General features: G+C 44.5%; 3 protein-coding genes across 3 annotated transcripts; all 3 read right to left on the bottom strand.

The window, feature by feature from the left end:
- Positions 1-3,422: 3,422 nt before the first annotated feature.
- LOC127768833 (allene oxide synthase 2) lies at positions 3,423-5,332 on the bottom strand. Its single transcript, XM_052294486.1, has one exon. It carries the CDS (start codon positions 5,125-5,127, stop codon positions 3,691-3,693), a length of 1,437 nt encoding a protein of 478 aa, XP_052150446.1. The 5' UTR covers positions 5,128-5,332; the 3' UTR covers positions 3,423-3,690.
- Positions 5,333-10,053: 4,721 nt separating this feature from the next.
- LOC127768831 (wall-associated receptor kinase-like 14) lies at positions 10,054-14,534 on the bottom strand. Its single transcript, XM_052294484.1, has 3 exons — positions 13,538-14,534; positions 12,460-12,534; positions 10,054-11,468 (listed from the first exon to the last, which is right to left on the bottom strand). Exons 1-3 carry the CDS (start codon positions 14,304-14,306, stop codon positions 10,198-10,200), a joined length of 2,115 nt encoding a protein of 704 aa, XP_052150444.1. The 5' UTR covers positions 14,307-14,534; the 3' UTR covers positions 10,054-10,197.
- A 1,783-nt stretch (positions 14,535-16,317) lies between these two features.
- On the bottom strand, positions 16,318-22,905 carry LOC127767643 (conserved oligomeric Golgi complex subunit 6). Its single transcript, XM_052293046.1, has 11 exons — positions 22,556-22,905; positions 22,370-22,422; positions 21,648-21,795; positions 21,396-21,503; positions 20,755-20,822; positions 19,624-19,747; positions 19,380-19,526; positions 18,788-19,048; positions 18,424-18,708; positions 17,654-17,797; positions 16,318-17,026 (listed from the first exon to the last, which is right to left on the bottom strand). Exons 1-11 carry the CDS (start codon positions 22,769-22,771, stop codon positions 16,511-16,513), a joined length of 2,070 nt encoding a protein of 689 aa, XP_052149006.1. The 5' UTR covers positions 22,772-22,905; the 3' UTR covers positions 16,318-16,510.
- Positions 22,906-22,992: the final 87 nt, after the last annotated feature.

Genomic DNA, 22,992 nt, shown 5'->3' with positions numbered 1-22,992 from the left:
GAGCTACGTTTTTACACCTACTGCCCACCCCTAATATAATCGATAAAAAAATAATCTATCTCACTTTATTCTCCGAAATTTTGACAAAATGACTCTTTTAGAAAACTTATTTGAAGATTGAACCGTACCAAAAAACTAATTGTAGAAATGAGCCTTTGTGCCAACCCCGATGGCGCTGAGCTATAATATCTCAACGCCACTAATATTGGCGCTGAGATTCTATCCGAGGCGGCGAAGAAGTGCCAAATTGTCGTAGCTCAGCGCCGAATTTATTCTTCTAGGTTTAGGAGTGATTAATCTAATTCCTTTACTGATTTGATTGAAAAATTGGTCGGTCGTTATCACGAAAGCGCATAGTTTTTTTTATTTCGTTTCAAAAAAATAGTTATCTTTTTATTAATTTGTTCTTGACTAAGGGTGCGTTCGTTCCAGTGACATTGGGTGAGAAAACACCTCGTTTTCCGCGTGCACGCTTCCCAAACTATTAAACGGTGCGTTTTTTGTAAAAAAATTTTATAGGAAAATTACTTTAAAAAAATCATATTAATCAATTTTTGCAATTTAAAATAGTTAATACTCAATTAATTATGCGCTAATGGCCCACCTCGTTTTGCGTATCTTCCCAATCTTCTCAATCCCCTCCTCCTCAAACACATCCTAAAAGCGTGCTAGCGATTTTCGACGCCAACATTAACATGCATTGTTTGTCGAAAGTTCGGCTTGCCAGTTAACAAAGATGCATGATGAGTTTGAATTGAACTGTTCAAACACATATCTGAGCTATATATGTATAGTATGGAGGGTGCATTAGTGGGGACGCGGTGAGAATGTTTTCAAATTAGAACGCCTTTGCATATACAATACGTTATGTTTCGAAATGGACAAAATAGAAGATAGTACGAATTAAATTACCATGCTATCGTAGTAAATCTGCTCACTTCAACCCTCCTTTTCTGCATGCGATTAGTTTAGTTGACATTTCTGGTCACTGGTCAGCCGGGAAAAGTCCGATCCGGGTGAGAGGTGAGAGATACCGTTCAGTCCTGGACGTACTACCGATCTAAGCTTGTACTAAAGTTGAAACCATATCAGTCACTACTGGCGTACCTGCACGTATCTTACGCCGGACAGGCGCGGCGTCACGCTTCGGTGGTTGGTGATGATGACTTGGTGACGTACTCGCCGGCTGCCAGAGCGGCGGCGCGCGGCGGCAACGTTTCTACTGTAGATTATTATATAGATGACTGACTTCACGCACGTCGGATGATTAAGTTCCATATATATGCATGGCAGAAAATTCTAGATGAGGACTGAAGAACAGCTGGTCTATATACGTATAGCTTTATATGCTGTCTTTGTGGAGTACTGAATTAACCAACCATTAATTAATTCAACTGGAAGATACAGAAGCCCAATATACCGAAGCCTCACGACTACTTAACAAAAATAAAATTAAAGAATCAGAGCCTTTGATTTCACGTGACAAATGTAGTACTCCTCCAATAAAATAAGATATTTCTGGTTTTTATCATAAGTCAAATTTCTTAAATTGAATAAAGTTTATAAAATAGTAATATGTACAATATATATCAAATTAGGAAGGGACTAGGTGTTGGGCGCCTGATCCGGGTGTAAAAAAATCAGGCGCCCACGTCAGCTGACGTCAGCATGCATGTATGCAAAACCACTTTAAACTATTTTTTAAAAAAATTATTTATCCAAATCATGATTCGATTGTACCATTAAATTTGTTGCAATTAAATCGTTAAAATTAGACCACACATGGATATATTCCGATGAAAAAAAATAGCTTATTATTGAACTATTTTTAAATGTTGCACGCTGTTGTACCAAGTGTATTGGAATTTTTTTACTAAGTAGATCGAAAATGTTTCAATCGTTTAAGATCGGGCGTCACCTTATATAAAAACAATGTTTCAGCAAATAGCGAAATAATGTTTCAATTCACTGCAACATTTAATCCATACATAGTGAAACATCACGAATACACTAGGTGAAACATTTTTGGTAAAAAAAAATAAAATGAATTTCCTTAATAGAGGGTTTCCATAATATGTGGGTGATTTTGTTGCAAAAGAATGTTTCAATTCACTGCAACATTGAATCTATACATAGTGAAACATTGTGAGTACATTATGTCAGTGTTATGGATAAGGTATACCCTCTATCCTTGGATATACGTTGTATACTGATATGGTATACCCGCGCGTATACGGATAGTTCCTGTACACGTTAAGGAAATCTATCACGTGATAGAAACAGAATCCACAGATGGGAGGAGTCCTACTCAGACGAGACTGGGTCGTTACCATATCGTGAGGGGTCCGATATCTCCGAGTCCTACTTGGAGATCAACTGACCCGCGGTATAAAAGGGACCCCCTGGGCAGGACATAAGGCATCGAATCTCACCGCCAATACATCCATCACAGCTACGAAGTCGGAGCCTACAGGAGCCAAGTCGCTGGGAGATCTAGTTGAACCAACTCGACTACGGTCTCGTCGGTACCATCGAGTTCTGCTATTCCCTTTGTAATCTGTGGTTTTCATCATATAATCCGATATCAACTGAATTAGGGCTATTACCTATCAAGGGGCCTGAACCAGTATAATCCTTGTCTTTTGTTTGCTTGATATCGTACTACGTAGATCCTCGTACTAACGGACCACAATACCCTCTATATCTGGTCTACGGGTATCCCCCGTCGACATATTAGGTGAAACATTTTTGGTGGAACAAAAATTGAAACGAATTCCCTTAATATGCGGGTGATTTGTTACAATGGCGCGTATGGTGGGGACAAGTGATGGGAGCGGCGCGCGACATGTGGCGGGCCTGGCATGCACGTGCCTGGGGGGGGGTCGATTTTGAGCATTATTGAATTAGTTTCGTTATATTCAGTATAAATCATATTTTTATACCATATTTATTCTGTTTTAAAAATGTTGTTTTATTTTTTAAAAAACTTGGACAAACATAAATAAATCTGAGTTAGGGAAAATTCAAAACAACTTACAATATACTACCTCTGTTTTTTTTATTTATGATGCCGTTGACTTGTTATAATGTTTACCATTCGTCTTATTTAAAAATTAATATAAATATGTAAAAGCATAAGTTAAAATTACATATAGCTTCTTTTGATGATAAAATAAGTCACAATAAAATAAAAAAATATTTATATTTTTTTAATTAAGACAAATGATTTAACATCGCCGTCAAAAATCAACATCATCATATATTTAAAAACACGGAGGGAGTAATAATATTGGAACAACAGGTAAAGATTACTTGTTTTATTCTAAGAGATATGAAGTGCTATGTACGTGGGGGAAGGACGACGACAAAGAAGAAAAAAAAATTGCATGATTGAATAATTAAAGAAAGTGGATCTTCACAAATTAGACATGACTAGGGCAGATTGATCCGATACATATTAGAGGTGTTTAAAGACACTGTCAGCCCTGTAAAATACACAATCATAATTCAACAGCAAACAATAACAACAAAATTACAAATATGGAATCGAACAAATAAACAGAATACATACACTTATTAGTAGTGTTTAGCCATGCAAGAATTCAGGTACGAGCATTTCTTATTGCATATGCGTAGGACGGAGCTGGTTGAGTGGATGATCGACGACCCACGCCTGAAGTGATGGCCGGCTTAAGCAGTACGATTGACGGCGGAGGTTGAAGCTTTGGTGACCCCGGTGATGACCACCTTTTTGCCGGCCTCGGCAGTGAAGGTGTCGTACCGGAGGAAGAGCTCGACGAGCAACAGCCTTCCGACGAGCACCACCAGGTTCTTGCCGGGGCACTGCTTGTTGTCAACGCTAGGGTTCTCCGTCTCTCGCCCATTCGACCAGTACACGTACTGCAGCAGCTTCCTCCCCTCCTCGCCGACGAACCGGTCGCCGACGAACTCCCTCGCCGTGGCGCCGAACACCCGCGGGTCCCTGGTGGCGCACGGCTGGTAGCCGAACAGCATCTCCCCCTTCTTGATCGCGAACGACGCGTCGTGGCTCTCGATCTCCAGGTCGGCCTTGGCGCACCCGTACTGGAACCTGACCGGCGGGTCCAGCCGCAGCGCCTCCCACACCACCGACCTGGTCAGCTCCATCTTCTCCAGAGCGGCCAGCGTCACGTTGCCGCCGGCGTCGGCCACCGCGCTCCGTATCTCCGCGGCGAGCCTCTCGTGGAGCTTCTCGCCGGCCTGCGCGACGCGCGACAGGATCTGCGGGAGCAGCAGCTTGAAGCCGCCGTAGCTGTTGAACACCGTCGCGAACAGCAGGTTGTGGCAGGCCTCCTCCCGCGACAGGCCAAGGCCCTCGGCGGCGTCGAGCGCCTGCGACGCCGCGGCGGCGAAGTACGCGTACAGCGCCTTGTAGTCGGAGCTGATGAGGAAGGGTGGCAGCGGCAGCGTGTGGAGGAGCGGATCCTCGATGATCATGGGCAGGCCGAGCGTGGTGAGCGGGGCGAGCTGCCATAGGAGCCACAGGGCGGCCTTGGTCGGCCCGCCGGTGCCGAGGGAGCTCGACGCGGAGGGACGCACGCCGAAGTACGCCTCGCCGATGAACTCGAAGGAGGTGGCATCGTTGAGGGCGGTGAAGTCGGACTTGCCGCCGCCGCTCGTGAGCTGCGACTCGACGGTGTCGAGGAGCGCGCCGAAGTTGGAGCGGAAGACCGGGACGAAGGCGTCCTTGCGAGAGACCAGGAGGGAGAGGAGCAGCTGCTTGATCTTGGCGTGGTTGGGCTCGGACGGGTCGAGGTAGGCGCAGACGCGGTAGCCGCCGGTGAGGGAGGTGGACGGCATGAACGTGCCGGTGAACACGTCCCGCTTCTCGACCTTGGCGACGTCGAAGAGGACGGGGAAGCTCTTGGCGTCGAGGAGCGCCACCACGCGGGGGTCGCGCGCCATGAATGGGCCAGGCGGGACGTTGATGCGGACGACGGTGGAGCCGTACCTCTCGGCGCGCGACTCGAAGTACTTGTCCTGCCCCTGCAAGTAGTAGAAGTCGAGGCGGTCGCGCACCGCCGAGACGAACGGCACGCCGTAGCTACCGGGCACGGGCCGTCGTGGCAGTGGCACGCCTAGCTCCATGGCGCCTAGCTAACTCTCTTCTAGCTAGCTAATCGCGATAAGCTAGCTTTGTTTGGAACTAACTTCGTTAGCTAGCTTTGCTCCGAGTTGTTTGTTCTTTGGATCGATCACCGTTCACGATGAACTCCCGAAACTTTGGACGCCTAACTACTCGGCGACGGGGGTAGAAATAGCCCGCGCGCGCGCTGGAGAGAAATAACGAGGAACCGTTTTTCGTCGGCGCTTGTTCGGCGTTCTTTCTTGGAGAAAGAAATTGGACGTACGTCGACTAAGAGCACGTACAATTGAAAAAAATTAGCTGGAGCCTGGCGATAGTGTGTCCACGATGTCAAAAGTGATGAGGTGGCAGAGAAATGAGAGGGGAGACTGAATAGTCACCCACGACACACTCTCTGTAAGAGCAGGTACAATAGCAGGCTAATAGCCTGTAAACATATTTTAATAAGATAAAAGATGAGAGAGAAGAGCAGCAGGCTATAGATCTGTAGCCAGCTGCAGCGCGGACTCCAAGACATAATATGTGTATGACAGATGAGACCATATATTAATAACATAGTAAGCAACTATTGTAATGGCTATAGATGAATTGGAGCTAGCAGTGGCCACTATTAAACTTGCTCTAAAACGTGAGAAGCAGCACCAGGGCAGCTGCTATTTGCCAACGTGATTGTGGGGTCCACATGAGGCGATTCGAGACCCAAAAGACCGCAGGACGGAGCGCTGAGACGAAGCTAGCAGAGCTCGTTGCTGCTGATGGGAGCTGCGTCACTCGCGAAGACGGCCGGCCGGACGGCGGCCGAGATGGTGGCGTGTTTAAGCAGTGTTGTTGCCACCTCATCTGGGATGGGGAGCTGGAGCAGGAGAGGACAACGTGTGGAATGGTTGCTGTCTAGCTGAAATTATTTGGTGCATCCGTCCATGTAACTAAACAGTAAATAAGCACGCGTGTGCTGCTTGCATGGTTTTACCTAGTCTTTTTTCGCTTTACCTCCACACGTTCGCACGGCAAGTGGACAACATCGTCGTCCAAGGTACATGCGCGCGGGTGACTTGGTCGAAGGCTAGAATTCGAAGATTGTATTCCCTCGTTGTTTCCCTAGTATATCCAAATCCAAAGTTATTGTCGAGACGTCTAAAGCATGGATCCAACGTGTACTGACAGTTCCATCTGTCAACAGTTCATGTGTCAATCACTATGTAACAGTACTCCCTTCATACAAAGGGGCTGTTTGTTTGGAGAGGCTAATCATAAGTCCCTTCACTTTAGTCTATTTTAGCCCCTAAAATACCAAACAGGAGGGACTAAAAGAGGCTAAAACTACCTAGGTCCATAAATCTTTAGGGGAGGTGCTAATTTGGACTAAAGGCCTATAGCGCATCTACTATTGAATGGATGAAGCATGTAGGTGTTGGATGAAGTGCTACAAGATAGGTCATTTAATGAGGTTTTAGTCCCTTTTAGTCCCTCCAAACAAACAGGGTATGACTAAAGATGACTTATGTTTTAGCCCTAGAACTAATTTTTAGCCCTAAGACTTATGGAAAGAAACATGGCCAAAATAGGGCAACTTCTAAATTCTACTTCCTTTCTTTACGTTGTTTTGAATTTTTTTCTAGTCAATATTTTTTTAAGTCCAAACAAGTTTATAGTAAAAATTAGAAATATTTTCAACACAAAACAAACATATTATTAAATAAATATATATATATATATATATGTATATATATATATTCAATGTTAGATTTAATGGAATTAAGTAGGTGTTGTAAATATTACTAAAATTTTATATAAATTTGGTCAGGCCTAAAGAAGTTTGACTACGAAAAAAAGCCAACAAAATTTGTAGTATGAAATGAATTGAGTAGCATTAAAAATTCGACTTTAATTCATTGAATTTAATCTCTATTTAAAAGTCGCTAATGATGGCTAGTTCACGAGCTTGATTCGCTCCGATTTTGGAAAAAATGGAAAGAAGAGATTGAGTGGATCAAAAGCCCTCAACCAATTTTGAGAGATCGAGAAAGATTCAGCCGAATTTGATGGGGAGTGTCGACGTTTGAGATCGCGACTACGGTATTTTGCATAGTATATATGGGGATCGTTAGTACAGGGTATATGTGAGATTGAAGTAAAAGAGATGGAGACAATGATTTTTATATAGGTTCAAGCCCCTTATTTGACAGGTAATAGCCCTATTCCTGTTGACCGAAGCCGGTGTTGCCCTTTATTCATCTGAATCACACAAGTACAATAATTGGGATAACTTATCTAGCTGTCGTCTATTTGGCGGTATGGATAACCAACACGTAGTCGACGACAGGGTAGTCTTCCTCCTTGAGTATGAACTCGGCGAGATCAGAGATAACGCTAGATTCCTCTTGTTGGCCTCCGCATACACCACATTGGGTTTGTCTAGGCTTATTTCTGATGTCGATATTCGTCAGCTTGTCTTGGCGTGTGTTGGCTTGTGTATTGTGTGTCTATCTATTTTTGTTTTTGTTGTTCCCTCTCTCCCTATGGGGTCTTGTATTTATACCCATAGATGTCCACTTGTTCAAGTAGAACTAGGGAGACCAGTATGGATACAATCCGGGTAGTCCTTGTCGTTTCCGTATAGAATTATATTTGTCCTTCCTTATCCGGAACTCCTTCTATATACGAGATATGATTCCGTATAAGACTTGGTATGTGGTGGGCTCTGCCGAGTTTAGTCAACTATTATTAGGTATGTGATATCCATAACCATAATAGGGAGTATTGGCTCCGGCATTGTACGGGTATGGGACCACCTTTCGGAGGTTGAAGATGGCATTGTGCGAGCTGGGCCTACGAGTCTACTTGTTGGTTGGTGCGAAGAGAGGCAGGCTGAGTGGAGCAAGGTAGTAGACTGGGCTGGGACTGAAAAGGAAAAAAGGAATGAGCTTTCGGACCAAAACCAAGGAAAAAATTTCATTAACTTTTTTAATTACAATGTATAGCGATTTCAATGAATCAATTTATTGCTTAGGTCTTAATAGTTGTTGTATCACTAGAAAAACTATTTATCCGTTGCAACACACAGAAATTTTTTTCTAGTCGGCACAAATCTTAGTAATACTACACCGACCTCTGGTCAAATAGGACCATCCTCTTATCGAGGGCCTAAATCTATAGAATAGATTCCCTGTATATCCTTCAAAACTCACTCAATACCTTTCATACTCCTTAAATTTACTCGATCCCATTTATACCCCTGAAATTTCAACTTAATCCCTTCCATGACCTTGTCGTTACACTTTTCTTTATTTCACTATTGCAATGTCTTTTAAGCCCTTGATGATTTAGATTTGAATATAACCTTGAAAAACGATTGAAAATTTTGTTTGAGTGCACAATATGTGCATTTTATGAAACTAATGAGACTAAATAATTAGCGCAGAAATTTTTGACATAAATTTTGAAAATAAAACAAATGTAATAAATTAAAATTTTGATTTGAAATTTTTATAGGACAATGGATTCTTTTTTATCGGGAGCATTCATAAAAAAAATATCATGTGCATTGGTAGTACTATCTTTGTATAAATGCTCCTTATTTTATGACTTTTTTTAAAAAATAAAATAAATACATATTTTTTTACTCCATTATCTAAAAATAAATTTTGTCATCAATAATGCATCACACAACAAACTCATAACTATAGTAGTCTCATATGACAAACTTTTACATTTTTAATAATGTAAATTTCTATGTTCATACAAAGGGTAAAATGGTCATTTTTACAGAAATTAGACGGTCAAATGACAGGAGGGATATGGAAGGGATCACAATCAAATTTTGGGGGCTTACAAGGAAGTAAGCAAAATTCAGGAGTATAGAAGGAATTAGCAAAATTTACATGGATTTACAATAGATGGCCATAAGGCCCGCTCGGCACGGCCCGAGGCGATCGGGCCGGCACGGCATGGTCGGCACTTCGGGCCGTGTCGTGCCAGCCCACGGGCTGCACCTCAGGCCCAGGCACGGCCCACCAGTAGTCGGGTCGTGCTAGCTCGAAGGCACGGGTGGCCCATCGAGCCTTCTTTAAAATAAGTATATTTCCCCTCCCTTCTTGGGATCTAGCATATATATAGCTAATAAGTCTATTTCATGTCCTTAGTCTTTGGGCCGTGCCATATAATACGTCTATTTTTCCTTCCTATTCTTTGTGCATATAGATGGCCAAAAGGCCCCAGGCCCGACGACCCGGCCCAATCACAGCACGGCCCGACGGGAGTCGGGCTCGTGCCAGCCCGGCCCGACCGCTGGGCCATGCCTGGGCCTCCCCACTAGTACGTTCATGCCGGGCCGGCACATAAAGAATAGGGAGTACAAAAAGACATTATATGCCACTGTCCAAAGAATAGGGATGAAAATTAGACTTATTTTAGCTATATATATGTCAGACCAAAGAGGAGGGAGGTAAAATAGATTTATTTTAGCTATATATATATCACAGCCCAAAGAAGAGGGAGGAAAATAGACTTATTTTAAAAAGGCACGATGGTCCACACGTTCCTTTGGGCCAGCATGGCACGGCCCGACTGCTGGTGGGTCGTGTCTGGGCCGGAGGTGCAGCCCATGGGCCGGCTTGGCCCAGCACGAAGTGTTGATCGGGCCGTGCCTGGGCCGAGCCTTGCCGGGCGGGCCTTATGGCTATCTATATTTATGCGTGCCTTACATGTGATTGACAATAAGTCTGTTTCGTATCTCTGAACTTCGTGCCAAGTCGTGCCAGCGCAGCGTACCGAGGTAGCACCCCAGGCACGGCACGACTGTTGGGCCGGTCCGGCATAGGCATGACCCAAGTCAGGGCGTGCCGTGCATTGGCCAGGCCAAATCACCATGCCTTGGGTCGGGCCATCGGGCCTTAGGCCATATGGCCATCTATATATGTCACTGTGTGTAGCTTTAACCACGACGTATAACCCCATATTCAATATTGCAGATATAAACATCGACAATCGATGCACAAGGGATCATTGCATCAATTACAGATCGTTCTAATGCTACTTACACCTAAAATGCCATGACAAGGACATTGATTGAGTTAGTTCAGGGAGCTATTCCTCAGCAGGCTATTTGAGGAAGGGGAGCTCCTATCGCTGAACCATCTCTCCTGCACGGACACGGGGGAGTCGGCGACTGCACCCTTCGTCGTCTCTTGCTTTACCACTGCGTTTGCCGCGGCCTGCCTCTTGCTCTTAGCGGTCCCCCAAGACTTGTCCGTGCAACGTGATGGAGCCGACGAGCAAAGCGAGGACGTCGTTGACATGAATGTGGCGTCATCCGTGGACGGCGCCCACCCGCTGACCTGAATCTGTTCCAGCTCGTCGGCGACCTCAGCCATGGAAGGTCTCATCTCGCTGTGGAACGCCAGGCACCGAAACGCCAGCTCGGCCACCTTGTGGATGGACGTGAGAGTCCAGGCGTCCCTGTGCGGGTCTAGGTAGGGGTCGACGATGTCGTCGAGGCTGCCTTTCCCGATCCTGTCGACGGCCAGCTGCGCCAGGTTGACCTCGCTGCCAACCCGGCTGAAGTCGACGGCCTTCATGGCCGTGATGATCTCGACGAGCACGACGCCGAAGCTGTACACGTCGCTCTTGTCCGAGAGGTGGAAGTTCTGGTGGTACTGAGGGTCGACGTACCCCGGCGTGCCCTGCGGCGCAGTGGAGATGTGCGACGAGTCGACGGACGTCATGCCCATCCGCGACAGCCCGAAGTCGGCGACCTTGGAGTTGTACTCGTGGTCGAGCAGGATGTTGCTGGACTTGATGTCGCGGTGGTAGATGGGCGGGTGCACCTCCGAGTGCAGGTACGCGATGGCCTTGGCCGTCTCGACGGCGATGCGGAGGCGGACCGTCCACGGCACGGCCGGGCCGCGCTCCCGCTGCAGGTGCTGCGCCAGCGTGCCGTTGGGCATGAACTCGTAGACGAGGATCTGCTGCCCGTGCTCGATGCAGCAGCCGAGGAGGCGGACGAGGTTGCGGTGGCTCACCGACGACACGAGCTTCACCTCGTTCATCACGCGGTCCAGCCCGGCGTTGTCGCGCTGCTTGATCCGCTTCACGGCCACGAGGCGGTTGTTGCTCAGCCGCCCCGCGTACACCGTGCCGTACGCGCCCGTGCCAAGGCGCTGGTCCTCGGCGAAGCCGTTGGTGGCGCGATCGATCTCGCGGTACGTGTAGAAGGGCACCGTGCAGGACGCCTCCGACAGCAGCCGCTTCGTGCTCTGCTGGCTCCGGAGGGCCGCCGACCGGCGCCGCAGCAGGTGGTACACCAAGCAGGTGATGCCCATCACCATGGCTCCAAAAAAGACTCCTGCATTGTGTGAGCGCAAAGAATCCATCATGCAATCCAATTACAATTGCGGTTAAAGCCTAGTGGCTTTGGTTGGTGTGGTTGCTTAGCTTCGAGCAAATAGGCCGGGAGATCGTTAGGAAGTGAAAAATAGCCAAAATCTGGCCTGCTAGACTAAATAAAAGATAAGGGACAAGGCCATTTTTCTAGTCCGGATACCAGCCCAATTTGAAATCGCCTCAACTCTACTACCCAAACAATTTAAACTTTCTCTAATCTGGGCCTTAACTCTGTCTGAGTTCAAGGCCCATTCGTTGCTACTCCCTCAATTTTAATAAATTATAAGACATTTTAACTTTGTTACAAGTCAAACTATTTCAAGTTCAATAAAATTTATATAAAAACACACCAACATCTATGACACCAAATTAGTTTAAATGAAATCTACAATTTTGTGTTAGAAATGTTACTCTGTTTTTCTATGAACTTAGTCAAATTTGAAAAGGTTTGGTTTAGAAAAAAAATCAATACATTTTATCATCTGAATATGGGAGAGTAGTTTGGATTTTGAAACATTGGAATTCTTCTATTTCGACACATGTATTGCTGCCTCAAACTAATTGGTTCCATACAAATATTTGTAGGAACTTGCTACATGGGTCCTCTCGAAAGTCTTGAAATGTTCGGCTTGAATGGTGTCTGGTTTAGATATTTAGGACGGTTTTTAGATTTTTGTAGGAATTCAAGGAACTTTTTCTTAGAACAAAATACTAAATAATATTAGCACCATATCCTCCTAAATATCAGTCATGTAGCCATACGTATGACGAGCTGTTTCTCTATGGATGAAGCTCAAACCTACATAAATACTCTGTCTTTAATTTCTGAATGCTACTTGTAAGATCGATGAGCAAACTGCAACGCATTTTTACTAAAATCAAATTCCAACCACTTTTGGCCAAAAGTAGATATTGTTTTCTCTGACAATCAGACGAGATTTATAAGCAATTACCTGCCACAAGAAGGCCGATCTGAACCAACTTGCCACATGATCCTGATAGGTATTTTGAAGGATTACACTTTGGAACTGAAAAAAAACAAACATTAGTGTGAGATTCGAAGGGAAGAAGGGAACAAACGAGGAACTTTATTATATCAAAGTTGACTTCATACATTGAGAAAAATCAACATAATTTATGCAGTGATTTGGAAAATTCTTCTTCCAGGGATGAAGCCATACAGAGAAGGTAAGCATGGCAGCACCTAAAAAACTATGGGTGGAACTACACCCCACTTGGTTGATCTGTATTTTTCTTAGCAACTGGTTCTTGTTTTTATGAATAATTATGGGACTCAATACCATCTATATAGGATGTCAGGCAAAAGAAAGAAACAAATATTCCTCAGCACATAGGCAGGCAGGCAGGCAAGCATCAAAGCCAACATGTCAGAAAAATATTTCTTCGAGAGCTTCAAAATATCTAATATATCAATGGCACTACATTTCAAGCAACTTGTCGTAGAAAACAAAAGTTCTGATAGTACTTAAATCGATTACATATCCTCTAATAAATAACCGAATATACTCTTATGTCACTTGCGCAAGTAGTACATTACGGTTTGACATCAGCGAACCACCCAAAAATAATTAGCTTGAACTGCCAGTCGCTTTACATGTGTGACGGTATGAGAACCCAGTTGACAGCACTTGCAGTTGTGCAAGGAATGTTATAGCGAACGCTCTCGCACCTACCAGTAACAGAGGCTTTTTTTTTTCCTTTGAAAGGCCGGTAAGCAGAGCCTTTCGCTGTTCAATCAAGTGATGATCAAGTTAATCGTTCATCTTTAACGCTGATTGGTCATTGGTCCAATCCTTGGTCTTGCGCTGCTGGTTAGCTAGGTGTATAGTCAACGAAGCACAAGATATGCTTACTCTACTGTGTACTGTCTACTCCGGACGATTAATGGTTATGGTCGAGTGGCTAGAGTAGTTAGCTCGCAGGATTTGACTGACCAAATCAATGGACGAAAAAAGTAGAGCAATGAAGCTAATCAGTGGATACTATCCAGCCAATGTACTGAGTACTGACCTCTCCGGCAACCGGCGCCGGCGGTGTAGCCGTCGCCCTCGAACCCCTCCTGGCACTCGCACCGGAACGCCTCCTTCTGCGTAGACGGCGGGGTGAACCCGTCGCAGATGGCGTGGCTCGAGCAGCCGCACCGCCCCTGCACCCACCAATCCAGCTCCAGCGCGGTCAGCTGCAGCGCCGGCCCCGCCGTGTTCGAATAGATCGACGCCGACACGAGCCCGCGGCAGTCCGAGCCGAGCCGCCGCATCTCGCTTCTATTCAAGAAAGGGTCTGTGACGTTTGTCCCGTCGACGTTGCCTTTGGTAGAAGGTAAGACGCAGCGGATGGAATTGCAGCTCTTCTCGAGGTAGGCCTCGGGCGGGATGCTGCAGTTGCTGAGGCGGGCGGCGGCCTGCGGGTCGCACGAGCTCACGACCAGGGCGTTCTGCGCGGTGGGCGCGTAGTTGTCGGTGAAGAGCGCATCCAGGGACTCGTTGAGCGGGCGGGAGCAGTTGGGGGGCAGGGTGAGGACGATGGCGCGCGGCGTCACGTTGCTCACGAGCAGGCCCAGCCCGCGCGTCCCGCCGAGCCACGCGGTGCCGGAGGCGTCGTCGCAGCCGAGCTGAACCGTGCAGCCTCTGGAGAAGCCGAACGGGTACGGCACCCTCATGCGGCCGCAGCTCTGCGTGCAGCTGCCGTTGCCTCCGCCGCCCGTCGATCCCGCTGATCCGCGTGCTGCGTGCAGCAGCACCACCACCAGTGGCAGGAGTAGCCGCGCCGCGCCCCGCATCTCCCACGGAAACCGGCTACCGCGTCCGCGCGAGGCGTCTCATCCGAGCCGAGCTACTGAGCAAGCGATGCGCGACGAGGCGCCGGGCGCGCGCTTGGAATTGGACGGGTGGGTGGCCTGGTGGGCTTTGCCGCCGCGGCTGATGCGATGATGTCTTTGTTTTGGATTCTTTGGCGCAGAATTCCGCATTAAAACCAGGCCAAGTCGGACCAACGACCAACCTACTCCTGCATCTCCTCCGCTTCTTACCCCCATCCTGTACTGCACAGGCAGCTCATCGGTGGGCCCCGCGGAGTAACGCCACGGTACAACCGTGCAAAGCTGCCATGGAAACCGATCACTAAATTATCCATCGCTTCATCCTGTTCCTCTTTGGCCGTGGCCATGTCACGTCACGGCAAGGAATGCGGGGCCGTCGTCTTCTTCCGGCTCATGGACACCCGTTCCCACTTCCCTCCCGTCGCTGTCACGGCTCAGCGTTCTTCCGGTCTTCCCTGCCGCCGTGGCCGTGGACCGGCGACTCTCGCCTCGCCTCACACCCGTTCCAGTTCCACCCTTAAAACACGTTGCGACACTTGCCCGGTCCGCCTGCCAGCGCACGAAACCCTCGAACTAATCCAAATCTGAACGACAAACCTACGGTCTGACCAAACGGAGGACACAAACGAACATGGAGCGGTTGGACGGTTTTCTTCTTGGTAAATACGGCGTAGAATAATTTGTTCAAGTTCGAGGTCCATGCACATATAATGTCGATACGGAGTTAAGAGGTGAAATGGTGAATTAAGGACTCAACCAGACCAACGTTTAAAGATTAGATGAAACTAATTTAGTTGTACTAGTATTAGTAGTTAGTAGTACGCTAGCACAGTAAAGGACACCGGCATTACATTAACTATTCCATCAAGACAATGGAGCAAACCAACTTTTTGTAGGTCTCTACTTAATACGTTTTTGTTCATAGGGAAGATGTGGAATTAACTTGTACTAGAGGAAACTTGAAGGTTTACTGAATCCTTTCAACGAAGTTGCTGTTGATGTACCGCAAAGTATCCAGTCAGTTAAAATTAGGAGACATGCCTAACCCAATTTCAGTTCTGATTTCTGAAAGGAGAAAATGTCATAACAGGACAAAGAAGACGTGCTCGTGGAAATTAAGGACACCAAAATGATTGTCATAAAAATGAATGGAGTAAGGCCCTGTTTAGTTTCCAAAAAAGTTTTTCCCAAAAACATCACATCAAATCTTTAAACATATGCATAAAGCATTAAATATAGATAAAAACAAAAACTAATTGCTTGAGCCTAATTAGTCCATGATTAGCCATAAATGCTACAGTAACCCAAATGTGCTAATGACGGATTAATTAGGCTCAAAAGATTAATCTCGCGGTTTCCATGCGAGTTATGAAATTAGTTTTTTCATTCGTGTCCGAAAACCCCTTCCGACATCCGGTCAAACGTCCGATGTGACACCTAAAAATTTTTATTTCGCGAACTAAACGGGGCCTAATATTCAACCAAACCTGTGTAACTTGTCAGGTTGCCCCTGATTAGCAGCACTTATTTCCAACCTGCCAAACTTCAGATTTTCTTTCCTTGCTGCAGTCAACCACTCCAGCTGGTCCATGCGCCAAATCAGCGCAAAAAGGAGCTTGGATAGAACTATAAGGGGCCACAAGGAAAGCTGAAACAAGATCGATTATAAGTGTGCACTAGTACTGACAATACAGAGGATACAGTTAATTTGGATGCTCTGCAACTTAAAAAGAGAGAAGGTTATGCAAATGGATCGAGAAAAGACAGAAACTTACCAATCTGCATATGAGCAACCGAACTGCCAGTTTGACTTTATTGGTTGGCACGTTGGATGTAGTTTTCTAGAAAAAGCAAATCATATGCATCCATTTTTTAAGAGGGTACTCATGCATTAAAAAAGGTGGATTTATAACTAAATATCCACTTGCAAAAGGTGCAAAGACATACAGGAGAAACACTACGATTCAAGCAGTTTTACTTTTACAAAGATAGAAAAAACATTAATACAAGAGAAACGCTATGATACAAGAGTTCAGTGAAGGTGTAAACAACTTCAGTAAAAGAATTTGAAATCACACCTTTTCGTAGCAAATATACCCCACATTGACATTGACTCTATAAAAGGGTTCTCTCATTAACATGTATGAAGAGATTGTGAATAGACCTCAGATTTCTAGTATAGTCCTTATCTGCTCAGGCGAGTGTTTTACTAAAGACCTTGGGTCAGGGTAGCAATTCTTTGGATCCACCACTGCCTTATAGATCAGTTCATAAGCTTCCGCCAGAGCTCTAGCCAAACCATAGCATGCATCAGAACGCAACCTTGGTACCTGCAGCTGCTCAAATTCAGGCAAGGAACCTTCTGTTCCAGTCACTAGACCATAGAATGCCTTCAAGCATTCCAACAACATTTGCGGTGATGTCTCCACAATATCAGCCAAAGGTCGTGCGTCATCCTTGCTGCCAGTAGAGCTATAGTCCTTTATGTATGGCATCTTGTTTGATAGTCCACATTTCCTAAGAATGCTATCAGCTTCTTTATCTACTAGGGTGTGCAAATGTGTTTCAATCATAGACCGCAGGTTGTTAATATAACTTGTAGCAACATCTTGGCCCATCAATGGTTCCTGAATAGCTGACAAACAGTTGATGAGGTAGATTTTGGATGAAGATTCACCACTCTGCACATGTTATGACATATATGAGGAAAATGATAAGCAAATGTCCAAAAACGATCGGCACAGCAGAAGCAAAGTCTATCCAGCTGAAATGTTCGAAAGCAAATGGGTTTTAGACCACCATCAGAAATCATGCTTTCATCAATCAGATTTCAAATACAAAAAGTTGAGACTCAAAGACGGTGATGCCAATCGTTAAATTCATAGCACATGCAATTCCCTCCATAAAGCCAGCGTTAGATAATAGAAATTCAGATTGCATGTAATTTGGCATGTGTAAGAGCAATTTATATAATAACAAACCATGAGTGTTTCCCATATCTAATAATGACATCAAAATATGAATTAGAAATCGACAATAATAGCAAGTTCCTAGTTCAGAATTAGAAATTAGAAATGAGGTGAGAAAAAAGGTTGTCAGTTTTACTATCTCAATCCCAAACCACATTGAACTTTTTTAAGTAGTCCCACATGAGCCACATTTTCTTGGTCCAAATTATCCACATTTTACAATTACAAACTTAAAATTACCTACAACATGTGCTCAGTAGCCAGTGAATTAGGTGAGTACTATTCCATATACTCCAGGTTTTCTATACAGCGGAAACAAAAGAATTATATGCTACTAACCAGAAAGGATGTTGATGAATTCTTAGATAAAATAGCATCAACTGAGATTGAATCTCTATTATTTCCAGTGGGATCAGAACTAGTTCTACCACGCCGTGCAATTGTCCCTTTTGACTTTTGTGCCTCTGCAGCTTGCTCACACATCTGTACAGCAAGTCGGGAATATCAGTAACAGTATATCGCAACAAAGTCATACTGTAGATAACATCCCAATATTCCAAGACAAGAAGAATAATTATTAACATATCCAAAAAGTAAAAGAAAAGAGCTGTCTCTAGGTAAAATATAAAATTTGCACCAGCTGCAGTAAACTAGTAACTGGTTGCACCAGACATAATAGCACAAGAGCACATCGGTTTTTAGTCAATGGCCTAACGATGCAAGTATGGAACTCCTATAATCATTGGACATAGTAACACACGTCCCACAAAACCGCATAAAAGAATTGGAGAAGCTCAAGAGTTTACCACATTGGAGCTAATTGTGAGAGATCATATATGGCAATGCCAAATGTGTAGGAGTACAAACATGATATTATATATGTTTATTAGTTTAACATTTACTTAATATTATACATCTACACACACAAAACTAAAAATAGCATGCAATCCCTTTCATTGGAAAAGAAATTGTAGCGTGATTAGCAGATGATCGATACTAGCTGGGATAACTATGCAAATTTGCACTGTGGGCAAGCTAAGTCGCATGCCAACCAAAACTTTCAGATATCTACACAGACTACAAAGCAAATCAAATACACAAAAACTCACCTGAATTATAGGATCCAGTATGGCAGAAATGACAGGATCGAAATTTGGCCTTTTTCCAGAGGCAGGAACCATCATGCTATTGTAGGTATTTATGAGTTCAAGCAACAATGAAATTCCTTCTCTCACTGCTGGAGGGGGAGAGAGGTCAACAGCAACAAGTGGAGGATATCGCAATAACTTTTCTCCTCGGCTCTTAAGGATATTAAAGAATGTCTGCTGCGTTGCATCTCTAAGTGACCATATTGTATTGCACAGTGCAGCGTCTCCACCCAACAGATCTGATATCTAGAACAGAAAAACATTATTTGTAAACAGAACAGCTCATGGATATTCTAAATGGCAAAAAATAGTATGTCAGACTTACTGTGTAACCATAGAATTCCAAGGTATTGCTAAGTTTGTAAGAAATTATCAGGCTTGGTTGTGACTGCAGAACTTGTTCAACTCGAACTTTAAATGGTCGACAAGCCCCTTCAAAAATTCTATCAAGAACAAAAGTTATATCATGCTCTCCTTTGGAGGGATCACCTTCTCGGACAGAATAACGACGAGTAGTTGGACCACTGTCAGTCATCGCATCCGGATCAAGCAAAACAACTATAAGCTCTCTTTCAGATGCCAGAGCCTACACAAATGAAGGATTTAAAATTAAGGGATGGTAAAGAAATGTCTTATAGAAACACATGCATGATGTATATGCTTGTTATTTGGGAGAAAAATAACTATTCATGTCAGTTATATCAGATGGATTAAGCAATAGAACTATAGAGCCCTCAGATGCCAGTGCCTTCAGAAATTAGAGAATGAAAATTTAGTACGTCCAAAGCAATATCATAAAGGCACAGATGCAAGGTGTATTGTAAATGCACACGATTTGGAAGGGCAAAAAGAGAACCGAAGTCACTCATCCTTTACTAGTTCCTACACTAGGACCAAGGATGGACAAAAGAAAATACCTGATGTAGCCACCCCAGCATATCGCCAACATAACGAAGAGGATCATGAGCATGCACTTCTATTGGTCTTGGGAGCCCTCCCGGTCCACCTCTAGTAAGAGCACTTATAAACCGTCTGAACAAGGCATGATGTCTCATATTGGCAACCTGTCGATGCAGATCACTCATCATAACATGTAAATTGTGGCAACTTTACTATCTTCAAGGTAAACTTAGTATTCAAAAAGGGTACAATATAGCATACCTCTTCTGCGCAGTACTTAAATAAAACAGGTCTTTCCTTCAGGCATCGAACAGCCTTCTTTAGAAGTTCACTTACTTCAGGGTTGTCAGTATCACCTAATCTTTTACATTCAACTTGAACCCACCTGAAAAGAAAGCAAGATGAATTACACCACTTGAACATCAAATGTCAAGCGAACATGTTATAAAGAGCAAAATGAAATAACAGATTAGTCAATCTGAAGGTTCTATAGTTCTTATCAAGATAACTAAGGGTGTGTTCGGAACCCAGAGTTCCCAACTCACCCCTCTCTTTTTCCGCGCGCACGTTTTTCAAACTACTAAACGATGTGTTTTTTGCAAAAAGTTTCTATACAAAACTTGCTTAAAAAAATCATATTGATCCATTTTTGAAAAAAAAAGCAAATACTTAATTAATCACGCGATAATGGACCGCTCCATTTTCCGTGCGGGGAGTTTAGTTCCCAACTCCCCATATCCGAACACAGCCTAATTCCTCAGTTGTACCTAGTAACAAAATAAGGAGTGGTTGAACTTCATGAAAACTAAATTAGACATTCATGCTTTGGTACATAATTAAGAGAATAGATCAAAAACTAATGAAATAGCCAATAGAGGCATCGGCAATAAAAGCTAGTGAATAGAAATTCTAAATGCTACTCCCCCCGTTCCAATTTGATTGTCGTATTTCACCTAAGCAGCAAGACCAAGGAGCAGTTACTATCCGCATCGATCAACATACAAACGCTTCATATCCATGCATGTCGCTCCATCAATTTTGCATGCCGCATGAACCACCCAATCAGCTGTAACGCATTAATTCCACGCATGCAGCAGCTCCCAACTTAACTCTCGCAGAGCCAATGCATGCATGCAGTGCTGTGTAATACGAAGCACCGTTATCGTCTGCCCGTGATTTCTGCTGCTTCCTAACGAAATAGGACGATCAAATTGAATTTCTTTTATTTTTGGTAATGCGACAATCATTTAGGAATGGAGGGAGTATTGTGGAATGAACACTGAGATACAAGGTAAGTAAAAGAAATGACACGAGAGAGAGAGAGAGAGAGAGAGAGAGGCGAGGGGAGGGAGGGAGAGGGAGAGAAGATTACTATAGAAGGACAGCCAATACCTGCATAACCTTTCGTAAGCTCCTTCTTGGTAAACAGACATCATATCCATAAGTTCCAAACCAGCACGCTGAACAAATATAGAGAAAACAAGATATCGAAGTAAACACTACTTTCTCTTGCTTAAAATCAGCCATTAATAGTACAAGCAACACGTTGCATGCCAAAGCATCTTTATCTGGGCAGAGATGAAATATAAGGATGGTGGCTTTATTTTTTTTTGGTATAATCGTAGCCAAAAAAAAACACTACTTTCTTGGTATAGTTTAGGGTGATCTCACATAGTTTGAGCATGCTCAATTCTTATCAATAAACTGGGTTAATATAAATCCATAATTGTGGAACATTCCAAGCTAAAAAAAAAAAAGTAACTGAAATATCCTATCAACTAAAATAGTTGTGGAACATTCCATAATCTTTTTTTTAGGGGAAACATTCCATAATCTTGGTATACTCATGAATGTTTTTACTGGCAGCTGAAAATCCAACTTTCCTGCTTGGGTTGAAGATCTGAGGATATAACATGCACTAAAATGTTATGATCTGTTACCTAAGTTACAGGAATGTACATAGTAAGATAAACAACAAAGTTTTTATGATCTGTTACCTAAGTTTACAAAATTCAAGGATAAAGCACCCGTACCTGGTGGTGTGTTCGCAGCAGAACCTTGCAGTTTGAATGTATTTCTTGGACATGCAACAATGCCTTGAAGAATTTCTCATCTATTTCTTCGTCCCGGAGTGCATGTATCTATTAATAGAAGAACAATAGATAAATATGATGGACATAAAAGTCGAGGTTGCATGCACTAAAAAATGAATAAGACATCACAGTTTGGCAACCAAATCATTGATTCATTTGTTTGATTGATTCTATTGTATTAGGGGGTATTACCTCTTCATTTGAAAGTTGGTAATCCCTCAGGAAGCATGACACAATTTCCTGGCGCTGAGTGATAACCTCAAGTTCTTGTTGCAGCCTCTCCGTTGTACTGATGATATCCCCCGTACTTGCACTACAACTGCCCAATGCTTCCTCAATCCTAACACAATGAAAGAGAATAAAATCAGCACTAGTAGAAAAAGTAACCATGTCGAGCATTGCGCATAATAAGAGGAAAACACAACTACTTTAGGACCAACTTTGGGTAACAATATAACCAATTATGTAAGAGATTTTGCAGTTTCTTTTTTGAAGATGTCCTAGTGGCTAGACACTTGAATTGTTTTGAGTACTAGGCAAGTAGGCAGCAAGTGTCAAACTATGTTAACAAAAAATGTAAATTCCACGTAGTAGAGCAGCTGGTTATAATAGTATCATCCAAACTAAACCAACCTAACAGCTTGGCTCATGGTAGAAAGTAAAAACCTTCTGCAAATACATTTCAGCATCCATGCGAGTCAAATATTGTTTAGGATCCATAACAAGATGCTAATACCAGATTTTACATCCAAACACCAACCGTTCCTACATCTACATACAATTAAGCTTTGACTTCTTTTTACGGGGAAAGCTTAGCCGAATCTAAAGTCTTGGACTGAGATTATAGTACAATTCCACACAGGCAAACAGGAAAAAGGAACAAAATGAAAGCGCGGAATGGATGGTACACTCACTTCTTCCAGGAATCGTTGAGCGCGTGCACCTCCCCCTCGACGCGATCCAACGCCTGAAACAGAAATTGCAATCACTCACAAACCAAAACGACTAGAAATTACAAATTTACAATCACTCACAAACCAAAAACGACTGGCTCACGATGCGGTGGGTAGCAACGCGCCAGTAGCGTAGCGAGCGCAAACCTTGTGGGCAGGGAGGGAGGCGTCGAGGAAATGGCGGTTGATGGTGAGGCCGCGCTGCTCGACGGAGGACTTGAGGTTGCGGCGCGCCTGCGGGGTGTTCTGCACGTAGAAGGTGGAGAGCGCGCCCAGCGAGGCGAGCAGATCCGGGTTGTCCGTCCGCGTCTCCAGCACCTTCTTCAGCTTCCGGGACACCCCCGGAGCGAGCGCCGCCGCCATCCTGATGCCCTCCGCGCCGCCGCGCCCACCGCGCTCAACGCCGTCGAGTCGGCGATCTCCTCCCCCTTTCCTCCTCCCTCCGCCAGGAGTGGTTGCTCGTCTGAGATCTCGGTGAGAGGGGAGTGGGTCGCGGGTCGCGTGCCGGCTGGCCGTGCCGTGTAGCTGTGTTGGCTGCAAGGCTGGCCCAACTTGAAAGCCCACAAAAATACATGGCCCGCACT

Source organism: Oryza glaberrima, chromosome 3, assembly GCF_000147395.1.
Source record: "Oryza glaberrima chromosome 3, OglaRS2, whole genome shotgun sequence".
Classification (NCBI taxonomy): Eukaryota; Viridiplantae; Streptophyta; class Magnoliopsida; order Poales; family Poaceae; genus Oryza; species Oryza glaberrima.
The sequence above is the reverse complement of the archived record's forward strand: the minus strand, read 5'-3'. Positions and strand labels throughout refer to the sequence as shown.

Coding starts and splice junctions, on each gene's coding strand:
- LOC127768833 (XM_052294486.1), bottom strand. CDS start 5,127: ATGGAGCTAGGCGTGCCACTGCCACGACGGCCCGTGCCCGGTAGCTAC.
- LOC127768831 (XM_052294484.1), bottom strand. CDS start 14,306: ATGCGGGGCGCGGCGCGGCTACTCCTGCCACTGGTGGTGGTGCTGCTG. Junction 12,535..13,537: donor CGGCGCCGGTTGCCGGAGAG/GTCAGTACTCAG, acceptor GTTTTTTTTCAG/TTCCAAAGTGTAATCCTTCA. Junction 11,469..12,459: donor GATCGGCCTTCTTGTGGCAG/GTAATTGCTTAT, acceptor CACACAATGCAG/GAGTCTTTTTTGGAGCCATG.
- LOC127767643 (XM_052293046.1), bottom strand. CDS start 22,771: ATGGCGGCGGCGCTCGCTCCGGGGGTGTCCCGGAAGCTGAAGAAGGTG. Junction 19,748..20,754: donor GCTTACGAAAGGTTATGCAG/GTATTGGCTGTC, acceptor CTTTCTTTTCAG/GTGGGTTCAAGTTGAATGTA. Junction 19,049..19,379: donor TGCTGGGGTGGCTACATCAG/GTATTTTCTTTT, acceptor TCATTTGTGTAG/GCTCTGGCATCTGAAAGAGA.